General features: G+C 39.0%; 1 protein-coding gene across 6 annotated transcripts in view; it reads left to right on the forward strand.

Moving 5' to 3' along the window:
• Positions 1–13,322, forward strand: part of ambra1a (autophagy/beclin-1 regulator 1a) — a 93,182-nt gene that overhangs the window by 16,990 nt on the left and 62,870 nt on the right. For all 6 annotated transcript variants that reach the window (XM_072671018.1, XM_072671022.1, XM_072671023.1 and 3 more), the window contains 2 exons: positions 4,090–4,170; positions 4,265–4,365. In XM_072671018.1, coding sequence (XP_072527119.1) covers positions 4,090–4,170; positions 4,265–4,365 — 182 coding nt within the window. The remainder of the gene's footprint in view (positions 1–4,089; positions 4,171–4,264; positions 4,366–13,322) is intronic.

The following is a 13,322-nucleotide window of genomic DNA, read 5'->3' on the forward strand; positions in this document are numbered from 1 at the left end:
TTATCTCTGAAAGTTCTTATACATTTAAGTCATAAATCAGAGCATTGAGCTGGCATCCTCCACTGAGGAGCAGGATGCTTATTGCTTCCCTTTGTACCTGGTTCAGGTCTTTAAGAATTATGTGGACTCTCAGCTCAATTCTCTTTTTTTTGTGTGTTTGTAGGTGCTTTTTGGGAGGTTTCTTTGTCTCTTAAAATTGTTTGTTGGAGTCAGGTAAAAGTCAGCTACACTCACTTGCAAATTAACACTAAGAGTTTTTTACTTTTATTAGAGAGAATGAATTAGCTTGCCTTCCTGGGGGCACGTCCAACAATCTGGACAGTCCCTCAGGTTTGCTTTATAAAAAACATTGATCAGTTTAAGACGCTTTGTAATGCTTTTCTGTGGAATGATAAATACCATGGTAAATTCATTTATCTGTAAACAGTTATAACTAAATAAATTACAATAACTATTAGATCTGGAAGGGATGGGGTTCTGTACTATATTCTGCTCTGTTACTACACGAATACAGCAGTACACAACACATGGGAAAAATGTGAAAAGTGCTACTTACTGAGAGCACTCTTGCCTATTCTCCCTATTCTCTTTTTTCTTTTCTATATTGCCTGTTTTCCCTTGTTTGTATTATATTTATATTCTTTCATTACCCAGCAATTCTCTGGTCTCCATTCTCTGATCTCCTGGGATAGTTTAAGGTGCATTTATACATCGAGAATGAAGCTGAAGATAAACTCCAGAGGACAACTGAATCTTTTAATTAGCCAGTGTGTTCTGTGAAAGAAAGTGTTTGCTGTCAAGTATAGGATTTGGAGGGTCCATTGAGCTCTCGCTTGGTGCCTGTTTATAATGTACCTGCGGAGGGCAGCACAGGTTTCTGAATAACACAGCAAGTGACAAGAACTGTTTCTTTCTTAGAATCTCTCTCTTTTTCCTATTCCTTTTCCATGCTGCCCCATGGAGCTTGCTAAGCTGCCAAGCATGTGGACATAGTAAAGGATCGAGCTCCAGCACACATGGCTCTAATTAAAAAAGCAAGAGAACTCCAGATACCGCGTTCACACCTGTGTACATACACACATTTTTTGAGAACCCTCTGCAAATTCTGCACTTTTTACATCTAGCTTTATACATATCCCAAATCTCTATCTCTATTTTGATATTTTCTATTTTTATATTTGATCTGTACATAAATCATTGCTCTCATGCCAATACCTTATATATTAAGTTTAGCCATTTTTCACTTTTTGACTGAATCTGACAGTTGTTCTTTATGTTGTGTCAAAAAAATAATAACGATGGACCAATGCTCCAAAATGACTTGGAATTAAATAATTTTAAACCGGTTTTCAGGGTAATCCGTTGTTTTTCCCTTCTGCTGTAAAGTTTACATTTTGGAGTTTTTTGTGCGACAGTGATGATAAATACTGTTTTATTTCTTGTCTCTGTATATTTTTATTTATTTATTTATTTCTTGTTTTAGCTTTTTTTTTTAATCTTAATCTAAATTTGTATTTTTACTTGTATTTTTTTCTGGTGTCCAGACAGCACAAATAAACTTTGTTTTGATTTGATTAGAAAATGGGCAGAGCAATGGCTCCCCAGTACTACAGTTCATAACCACTGGTCTAATGGGTAAAACACTCCACTTTAGAGATCAGTGATTTTTAAATCGATGTCAGTTGTCTTTCAGCTCGATTGGCTGATCACCAGTACCGATCGAAGGTGGGGCTGGATGCCACATTAAGCTTTTCAGGCAAAATTGGTAATGCATTATTATGCAGGACTTCTGTTCCTTCACTTTCGCTGTAGATGAAATGTGTTTTACTTTTTTAATTAACCACATTTAAAAGGCTGTCGACCACAAACTGAGAGAGCCTGTGAATTCCCATGCAGAACTCTGCATGCAATGTTTGCTAGCTCTGCTGTGTTCTGATACTCAATGTACTGGACTGAGTGTGGGGGGTATCCAGTTGTATTAGAAGTCTTTACTCTGCCTCCCCCCAAAAGACATGTTAGTTTAACACATTTAACACAAATATGTGAGAAACGTTAAAAGCGGTTTCTGCAGCCGTGAAGGTCTGAATGAGGTCTTGTGATCTCGTGCAATGCTGCAGCAACTTGCAAAATATCAATCTGACCAGCTCTCAGGATCAATTGAACGTGGCTTGATTGCCGTATATAGGCTAAAAATTGTCCAATACATTGCCATTCAATCCTTTCCTCTGTACTTCACATGTGCCAGGTGCCACACTGCCAGATTGCAATTTTGCATTTTGTTTTCATGATTGAAATAAAAGCTCCACAAACCCTTTTAAAATGAGGAAAAACTGCAATTTTCATGTTAAACAAATCCATATTCTTTTCTTTCCTCTGCACTAAAATCAGATGTATGTTTTGATACATACAGGACCTAAGTTCCTGTTTTCAGTATCACTGGCTGTGTGGGTTGCTGATAATAATTCTCTTTCTTTTTCTCTCTGTGTGTGCTGTTGCACACGTTTGTGTGTGTGGCATTGCAGTCGAAGTCTCACACGTTGCATCAGACAATCAGATGTTAAACCACCGAAAAATATTTGCAGCTTTAAAGGCACCCAGATCCTTCACCTGCATAAATGCAGCTGACACCTTATCTTTTTTCCAGCTTTTTGAACGGCTTTGGATCTTCTCCCAGTGCTAGCCAGAGCCAGTTCCCTTTGTAGATCATGTCATCATGTGACAGTGCCACTGGCCAGTTTGGAAGAACAAAAGCTTGTTATGGATTCATGCCATTTTTTTTGGTAAATCTTTGAACATTTGGCCTGCATGACACAGGGTCTCTTTTCTTTCAATCAGTGAGAGCTTGGCCAGTTATAATGTTGGGGACGCTTGGCCAGAGATGGCATATGAAGAAGAAAAAAAAAGACACTTTGGCTTAGTTTAGAAACAATTTGTTAAAACCCCAGGGAACCTAAATGTGTTGCTTTCTAATTAGGTTAATGTTGGTCTTATGAGCAGACAGTCTGCATGTACAATGTTGGCGCTATGAATAACTGCATGCACTTGTTTATGTGTACTTCATCAGACCCCCCCCCCTTCAAAGTACCTTGTCTTGGGTAAGTCACAAGGTTGATGTTGCTTGACTCCCCTGCTTAGCTCTTATCAAAATGCATTTCTACTTGTGCTCTCTTTTAGTTTTAGAAAGCTATCAAGCTGCACCAAACTCCAAATCGAAAGGGAATCATAGAAAACGTAATATATTCACATTTAAACCCTGTGGAATAAACGCATTTTTATGACATGCAAAAGAGACAATGATCTTCTGTGCCAGTGAAGATACACATAATGGTCAAAAGTTTTAAAACACTCCCTATTTCTTTTTTTTTTTACTTGTAATTACTCTAAAGGGAAAAACCAACACTTTTAAGAGTTAAAACCTTCTTCTTTTGTTGAGTTTCATTTTTCTAGGCATTATGGCTATCCGAATGCTGAGAGAAGAGAGTGTAGTTACACAATCTGTACCAGCACTGCTGTTTAGGAATGTCTCCATGAGGATGTCCCTTGCCCCCCCCCCCCCCCCCCCCATCCGATTAGTGTCTTTTAAAGCTTAGTATTGATCCAATATTTGTGTTTTGAGAAATTATACAGCCACACAGTTTAGATAAGATGTGCTGCCAGTTAATACTGAAGTAAAATCACTTTATTATTAGTAGCAGTTTTTGTAATGAGACATTCTGATTTATTTAGTTTAGTAGAGATTAAAATAGCCAATACGCATACTGCGTTTTATATAGACAAGTTGAAAATTGTAAAATGTTACTCATTAATTTACTCATATTTGCTTTAGACCAGCTATAAGTTGTTGGCTAATGGTTTGTTCCCCAAAGTGGCCCAAAGGTGATAGATTTTTTCCTAAAACACCCTACCTTTGTAATGTTTAAACTGAAATTCTTATTATTTAGCACTGTATTCTCTAGAACTAGGGACATTTGCTTCTTGTGGATCATAATTGACCTGAACTCTTTTGTGTGTGTGTGTGTGTGTGTGTGTGTGTGTGTGTGTGTGTGTGTGTGTGTGTGTGTGTGTGTGTGTGTGTGTGTGAATATACAGGGGTAGTGGAGACAGAAACAGACACAGGGCTCCACGTAATGCACGAATGTCTGCACCCTCCCTTGGGCGTTTTGTACCCAGGTAAGGTCAAAGGTAACTCCTGTTTAGTTCAATTGAATAAAATTAATTCATTTTGCTTAATGACCTTTTATGTCATGTAACTTTCTTTCTGTAGGCGTTTCCTCCTCCCTGAATATCTGCCTTATGCTGGAATCTTCCATGAGAGAGGACAGCCAGGCCTGGCTACACACTCCTCAGTCAACAGAGTTTTGGCAGGTACATAATACTCACTTTTTATTTCAGTGTCGTGGTTTTCGAAGCAGGTGCATTTATTCACCTGCTGCTGTAATAATCAAATGTTAGACAGGAGGAGAAAGTCTGTGACTCACAGACTAATATTAGCTGTGCTGGAGCAGGTAAGTATTTAGCAAGCTGGCCTATTGCTCAGGCCCATGTGCTGCATGTTTGACTTCACGTGTTTCAGGTAGCACATGGTGCCAAACCCACACATCCTAAACAGGGCTTTCACATGGTGGCATTTCTATGGGAAGTGTTTTGAAATGTGTGGATTTGTTTAAGCAGCTTTTGGTTATTGGTCAGCACCAGTTAGAGGTAGGTAAAGCTTCATCCATTCAAAATACAAGCCAGTTAGGTCACCTCATCCTGAGCTGTACAGTTTGCTGGACTTTTGATTAGGTTGTGTAATATTATATTATCATCACAAAGCAGAAATAGACACTGTGGAGTTAGTCTGGTTGCACTTACATACTCACTCACTCACTTAGTCACCTATAGCTGGTTTCACCACAAGGAGGCGCTATCGGTACTCAAATAGCTAAGAGTGCTATACATAAGAGTGCCCAGGGCTGTGTGCTCTAAAATAACTGTGTAAGTAGTTTCATTTATTTGGTCCCTGTCCACTCATAAAACACTTCTGCACAGTATAAACAAAAGTATTGGGACCTCTGCTCATTCGTTGTTTCTTCATCAAGGCTATTAAAAAAAGGAGTTGATACTGCTTTTGCTGAAATAACTGTCCCTACTTTTCCAGAGAATAAGGCTTTCTATTAGATTTTGGAGCATTGCCGTGAGGATTTGATTGCATTTAGCCATATAAGCATTAGTGTGGTCAGGACATTACAGGAAATTACCTGTAATAGCATCATTCCAAAGAACACAGTTCCACTGCTCCATAGCTCAATGCTGGGGGTTTTTATACCCCTCTAGCCCACGCCTGGCATCTCTTTCATTGTCGCTAATGAAGGAGTCTTGACTGCCTCTGACACTGCCTCCTCCTGTATTTTCAGAGCACTGGTCATTGGCTGCTTTTGAAACATTTATGCAGAGTTTCCCTCCATCTCACTGTAAAGTAAGAGTCTGCCTCTCTCGCTTTCCCACACAAATAGCCATTTCTAGCCCACACTAATTGCAGAAAGTGGTTCGAGGTTCAGAAATGCCCCTCTCTGAATGCTCTTTAACTCTGCATGGGGGAAAATGACACACTCCACTGCTCGCTCAGACGCTCTATCCTCTTCATTGCTGTCCTTCTCCTCTCTTCTGCTTGGAAATTTGAACCAGTTGTCATGTCAGAATGAGTCCCAGGATTGTGTTTACTGCATGTTGTATGAGAACAGCTGTTTTAAGGCAGTAATCTGGCACAAAATAAAACTACAGACCCTTACCCTAGATGTGGGTGATCAGCCAAAACGAGTTTGGTGTCTGAAATTTGCTTATTTAGTTTCACCTTCATTTGAACAAAATTGCGAGATATAGGCAGTATAACTAAACATATACCACTGAGGAAATGTGCAGCAAATCAGAACATGGTTAGTGGTAGGGTCCCGGAGGATTTATAGTTGTGTGGAAGTGAGTGGTAGTGAGTAGTATCACCATGAAAAGCTCCAAAGAGCTGTCCGAGTCCTTCAGAAGAAAGGTTGTAGATGCATCAGAGTCTGGGAAGAGTTTTAAAAAGATCTTAATTTAACACAATTAGAAATGTTTAGAACGTACTACTACCAAAAAACTACCAACATGGTCAGGGCAGACAGCACTAGCAAGTTCAGGAAACCTGTTAAAAAACATCATAGCAAGACTCAGTCCAAAACACACTGTTGCTGAAGTCCAGTCTAAGGCTTCTTTGGAAAACATTAGTCTTGCCCTGATCTTTGTTTTTTTTTTTTTTTTTTTTGGTAGGTTTTTTTTTTTGTTTTGGTAGGTTTTTTTTTTATTGTTTTTGACAGCAAGGGAAATCTTGCACATCTCCCAAATAAAGCCAACTAGTGCAGTCTCTTCCTGATGGTAGATGCTGTACATTTGACATTGACTGTGGCAAGAGCTACCTGTGCCTGACTTCTTTATGCATCCCAGCCACGTTTGCTTTATGTATAGTGGAATGATTTCTAAATTCTCTAAATGTTTTAAAGAAATACATCAACCTTGTTTCTGAAGGTCTGAAATAAGACAGACTTTTCGAAAAACGCCTCTAAACATGTTCTAATCATATGCAACTGATTCTAATTTTAAGTTTTTATGAAATGTAGGGGGTGCCCTAATTTTAACTAATTTTAAGAAATGTAGGGGGTGCCCTAATCTTTTTCGTAAAAGAAAACTGCATTTCTATTAATTACATTTTACAAATAATTAATAAAAGACATGTCCATGGTTTTGCCTCCATCTAGCTTCATATTGTTCAAATGTCCATTTGAGAAGACTGGCAAACGTCCATATGTTTAAATATGTTACAAAAGGTGTGCCCTAATTTTTATAGCATTAACTACTAATTTAAAACTATTGAAATATGTAGAAGAAGAAAATTATATATATATATATATATATATTCTAGCAATAGCCTGAGTATTTGTTAAATGAAGGCCGACATCTTGTCTGTTTACACTGACTTCCTCTCAGCCACTTTGAAACACTCAACACCCTGTTTCCCCAACACCATCTCTAAATGTTTGGCTAGAAAGTCACAGTGGGGAAAAAAACAGCCTGCTGTGCTGCTAAAAGAACGCACCGTTACTATTTGCTAAAGATGTATGTTTGTATGATGTTGGTTACTCATTAAACTAGAAATGCTGTCTTCATGTTGGTTGATCAGCTGCATTTACGGTAAAAAAAAAAAAAATTGCGTTGTTTTCATTTTTTGAATCAAGCTACTCCTCCCAGGTCCCAGTCTTCTGGTCTATCCAGCACTTTTCTAATTGTGTGTGTGTGTGTGTGTGTGTGTGTGTGTGTGTGTGTGTGTGCTTGTGTATATTTGTTATAATAGACTACCCAACTGCTCATACAGTAATGACACTTTCAGGAGTCAAGTACCCCATGAGGTCGTTTCCATGAACACCTCTCTAAGCAGCCTATCAGAGTGCTGTGCTGAAGAAGGTCATTATGTAGCCATGAGATGTGATTGGACCTTGTTTCTGGGTCAGGAGGAAGAGAAGAGGTGCGGTATGTTGAGCTCAAACCCGGCACCAACTGATACTAAGTGCATAGATTTTAGCAGTTTATTCTCTCTCTCTCTCTCTCTCTCTCTCTCTCTCTCTCTCTCTCTCTCTCTCTCACTCTCTTCTTTTTTTTTCTTTCTTCGCTACCCCTCGCTGTCTCTGCCCTTCTCTTTCTGTTTTTCTGGTTTTCTTCTTCTTTCTGTTCCTTTTTTCATTTCTCTTTTGCGTTTACTTTCATCATGTCTTCGTTCTCTCTTTCTTTAACATTTTTTTCTCCGCCACTTTCTGGTTTCCTCTTTCCTCCCCATTTCTTTGTTCTTTCTTTCTCATTATCTTTGTCTTTCTCTCCATTGTCTCTCTCTCTCTCTCTCTCTCTCTCTCTCTCTCTCTCTCTCTCTCTCTCTCTCTCTCTCTCTCTGCATACATATGTGTGTTTGGGGGTGGTGTGGGAGTTTGGTGGTGTGTGGTATGTGTAGCCTGTAGAAACCTTACATAATTTGATGTTTGTAAGGTTTCTACAGACTGCCCATACCATATACACCCAAACTCCCACACCTCCCCCCTCCCCAAACATCCATTACACATACTGTCCACAACCAGCCTTTTGCAAATCTCTCTTCAGCTCTGTTTTCTTTTTAGTGCCTCATTATTTCTGTCTTGTCTCCCTGCTGTCACCCAGTATCTAACAAATCAGTATTAAAACTGCAATTGAAATCTGTTAATGTGACAAGTGTGTGTGTGGATGTGGATATGTGCGCCTGTGTGAGGTTGTGTGTTCGCAAGTGCTCACGTGGCTGTAAGCTATATGTTTGTTCTTTTCTCCCTGAGCGCTGACTCTAACCTGCTCTCTTTGTGAAGCAGTGCCTTAATCCCTGTTATGGGAATACATACAAACACTGTGCATTAGAAAGAGCTCTGCCCAAATCCCTAAAGCATCACTTCATCTCAGTCAGACCGCTGTGCGCTGCTTCAGAGATGTTCCTTAGAATTGTAATACCCTGCAAATTAAAACACTGCTTCATTCATACCCTTTCTTTGGTGTCTCTCCAACCGAGGCTCAAAGATGGTGGTAATTTCACATAACTGAGCCGGTTTCGCAATGACTGCGTGGAAGGCGGTTCTGGAGTGAGAGACAGTTGGTGGGAGTTTTTGTGTGTGGATGTCTGTGTGGGTGTGTGTCTAAGGGGATTTTTTCTTCTCTACACCGTGCTGCTGCTGAGTGAGAAATGACTGAAATTACTAAATCTGACTTTTGTTCAAGAAGACTTTCAGCCATGCAAAATGTGCTATTCCATCTGGTTTGTGTGTATTGTTGGAGCTGTCAGTCACACTCCAAAAAGCTGCCCTTACAGGTTTTGCAGTGGGTCTTGAAAAAGCTCAATGTTTTAATGAACTTTCATTTTCCCTTTTTTCTTTCAGTTTCCCATTCATTTTCGCATCAGAAAGAAGAAAAGGGAAAAACTGTGACAAATGTGAGACAGTAATTGTAGCTTTCAGTTTAAAAATTTTGTGTTCCTGCTTTTTTTGTAATAGTGACTTTTATTTTGAGGCGGTCACAATATCACTGACCCTCCTATGCTCGCGGCTTAACCAGCAAGCTGTTTGTTTGTTGGGGTAGGGCATTCTATTACCTGTTATGAGAACTCCCATATTTCATATTCATATTTCAACCAGTGACCATCTCCTCACTTATTAAGTCTCTAGGTTGACTTGAAGATTTCTCCTTTTTTTACACTCATCCTGTGACTAAATGAGACTCACAGATACAACTTTGCTCTCCACTCACACACCAAAGTGATGGCCCTGCAGATGTGTTGCCTAATGGCTCCATACCGATTGTATCCACACGTTCACATGACCGATGCTCAGTCTGTGTGTTTTCACTACAGCTCTACATTTAATAATTCCAGAGAAAATTATTACTGTAAAAAGTAACTGCAACAGTAACACTGTATTACAGTGTTATGGTTCAACTTGTTGATTAATCTGCGGTTCATGTGTGCCCTAAATCATTCCTAGTTAACACGAGAAACATATGTGGTATTGTCACCAATTAATTGACTGTTAAATTAGTTGCCAACCAATACTGAAATGGTGCAATACTAATTTTCAGTCAAGGAATCTACTACCCATTATTTTGCGGGCTAATAATAAACCAAATAAAGAAGATAAACATAAATGAGCAATACTGAAATACTGAAAAGGAAGTAAAGATGGAAGCAAAGAACAGAGAACCATGGGAACAGGCAGAAACCAGAGCTATGGAAAGTTTAAGCTAATGCTAATATCTGTGTCATATATCAGACCATGGTATAGTTCACCTCCCTATCTGTTGGCAAAGGAGATTTTCTGTATCAGTAATGAGTTTACCTTAAAGAACTGTTACAATCAAAAGTATTTAACCCCCTGTAACAATTTAGGTCTGTTTGCAACAAATACAACTAATAAGTTCTTTCCCTAAATGCAACACTGAATGCTACTTTTAATGACTACTGCAGTCATGACATGCGTCTTTAGTGCTCAGTAAAGCAGCCTTTTACTGTTATGACCTGCTGCAAACAAGATGTGCTGGTGGAGCCAGACGCCAGCTGTTGCAGCCTTCCTGAGGAATCTTTGACAGGCTATCCTAGGATTTCCTAATACCTGTATGAATGCGTCTTGCCCTCCTCAGGCTACAGTTTTCCAGTGCCAGAGGAAGAAAAGCAGCCTCAGAGCACCACTGAACAATGGCCATGCCTCACTGTGGGCAGGGTGTTTGGTTCATTCTCCCTCCTCCAGACACACCGCTGATCCATGGACCCGATTTTTTCAATTGCTCCACAGAACAGAATCCCAAGACTTCTGTGGCTTATTTATGTAGATTTGAGCAGATTGAACTTGTCTTGTCCTTTTGGGTCAGTTTAAGTGTACATCCTCCTATTGGTATTTTCCGGGCTCCTTGTTTATAATGTCTCTAACACACTGAATCTCTCACACACTGCATAACTTTAAATAACTCATTTACCCTGCTCTCTCTGTTCAAAATATATCAGGCCCACAGCCTTCCTTTATAACACACAGTACCAGCACATGCCTTCTCAATGTAAATCATTCTCACGACTATGTAAATCATTCATGTAAGATTAGGTGAGCTGATGATGAAATGAAATCAGTCCACACAAGGTGTCCAGGAGAAACCTGGAACCAAGCTTTGTTCTTTAAACTAACTTTCTTAAATATTCTTTAGCTAGCTTTCTTTAAATATTTTTTGCCCCAAAAAACCTTCTTAAAATTAGTTGTTTTTTACTCTATTTATGTTTACTTGCATCCTTTTGTACCAGCAAAAACTAATTTATTATTATATGGTTATTGTATGAGATAAATGATTTTAAATAATGTGTGACTTATTACAAGGCATTAATAAGCTTTTTATTAACTTTGTTGTCATTACTTATTAATAATCAAATTTCCCATATCTGTTGCGAAGTGCAACAAATCACCTGATTATCAACAATTGTTATATTTAACTAGACATCATGAGTTATTTTTATGTATCACCTTGGCATAATGTGCGTGTGTCAAATAATGAAACTCACCATAGCATTTCTCAGCAGGATGATTAGCTGCTGGTCTGTGAAACTTGCAGAAAGTCACTCTGCTTCCCTGTTTTGCTCTTCCCTGTTCGTTCTGTCCTTCACACATCGCCTATTTACGTAGAAATAAATTGAAGGTAAAACTTCTAATTGTTCTGCGGAAATATAAATGTACTGTAAGAAGAGTTTTTTTTTTTTGTTGTTTTTTTTTTTTTTTTTTTTTTTTACATACAAGGAACTTACCAATAGAGATTTTTGTATTGGAGTAATATTTTTTTTAAGCAGCATTATGCAAGAATTGGAAATGGCACTTTCTCCTGGGTTCCCCCCATAGTCGTGAAGTGTAGTTCTCACTTTGAGCCACTGCTATGGGACATGCTTTACACATGCATACAGAACGGTCAGTGAAAGAAGCATGAAATGGTAGGGTGATATTAAAGGATTTTACAGCATTATGACTTATGTTATAGGCTGTTCACCCTATTACATGTCAGTGGAGCATCAACATGATTAAGATATTATTTTAGGATAAAAATGCCACATAATGCTGCTTTAAAAGTGCTTTAACTGCTGAAACAGCCTACCACCCCACAAGAAGAAATACAGTGCTACAGCTAAAATCACACAGTGGGGGATGTATGTTATTCTTTCATTTGTTACAGAATTGTATCATTCTTTTTTCACCTCCAAAACTCCAAAATGCAGCATTTTCTGTCCATCCATGCTGGATATCGGCCACATGCTGATGCCCATCGATACTGATATGCCGTCTCTACTTACAACTTACAACAAATAAAAATCAGGAGAGGAGCTTTGTGCTGTATGTGCCAAATACACAGTGCATTCACACAGTTGTTGAAAGATAATTGCATCTTCTATCTTCAGATGCAGATAAAGGTTAAAATAGACCCCCTAACTGTGTTTGCAAAAGCCACAGCTCACCCAACCTTTATGTTTTTATTTTTGTTTGTTTGTTTGTTTGTTTTGCTTCTCATTGATTTCTGTGGAGACCAACAGCTATCATGTGCAAAGGTTTGTGCAGTGGCAGCGATGTGATGCAGGCAGGGAAAGGGGAAAAATATATGGAAGATTATTTTTATTTGTATGTATGTTTTATGTGAGATGGCCAGTCAGGGTCATGGTGCATTTCATCATGTGCCCATAGTTAAGTTGAGTGTTACTCTAACACAACAGTTCAGTGTAAAGGGTGTCCTTTAGGGGTGGCTCAAACCAAGAAATGCACTTCCTGACTGTAGGGGGAGCCCAAGAAATTTCAATTCCAATAATGCTGCTTTATTAACATAGAGAGGTCGAAGAAATTTAGCAGAGAGAGGCAGGTTGAAGAACCTTGCAGCCTAAATACAATCTAAATTGCAGTGGCTACGAAAGATATGCATTTGCAATAACTGTGGAATCATTATAAAAACTAATATGATTAACTGAAATAAAATTGGATCTAGTGGAGCTAATGCAATGTGTAGCAAAATCGTAGCAGAAATTACTATGTTTGTCACACATGCTCAGTGTACATAAGATCTCAGTTTAAACGTGCTACATGTCTAATGGATGGCATCCTGGTTCTATGACGGTGAAATATAAAAAACACTGCCCAGCTGCTGCCATTTTAACATCCAGTGCTGCATCACTTCAGTTGTGTTGATGCATCATTGTGGGGAGGATATGTAGCTCTACCACATCAGCTAGCTTCTCCATTTTGAGATAGTGGGGATGTGTTTCAAACTGCAGTGTGACTAGGATCTCATGGCCCTTATCTTTTCTTGATTTGTCAGTGTAAAAGGTCAAATTGATTTGAGTATGTAGTAATATGAAAAAGTTAGGGATCATTTACGATTTCTGTTTGTTTTCTGAGTGCACAACTCACTAAAAATGCTCCGGTCAACTCAAGTCAGTGCAGAACTAATGACATCCACTGTCCTGCATCATTCGCTGCTCTCTGCTGCCTACACTGCCCTCACCTCTGTCCATGCTGTAAATCACATGTCTAATCATCCCTCATTTGCCTTCCTGGAGTGTAAGGAATGCTCGATGTGTCAATTGGCCAGTGTCCTTCAGTACATTGTTAAGAGTTTGAACTTGAAATGTATTCTCCACCCAATTTATCCTGTTTTCATTCTGTACTCCCAGCTTGCTTAGCATGTCCTCATTTAGCTCACTTCACACAAACACACCAACACACACACTCACTCATCCAGTGTTA

Source organism: Salminus brasiliensis, chromosome 25, assembly GCF_030463535.1.
Source record: "Salminus brasiliensis chromosome 25, fSalBra1.hap2, whole genome shotgun sequence".
Classification (NCBI taxonomy): domain Eukaryota; kingdom Metazoa; phylum Chordata; class Actinopteri; order Characiformes; family Bryconidae; genus Salminus; species Salminus brasiliensis.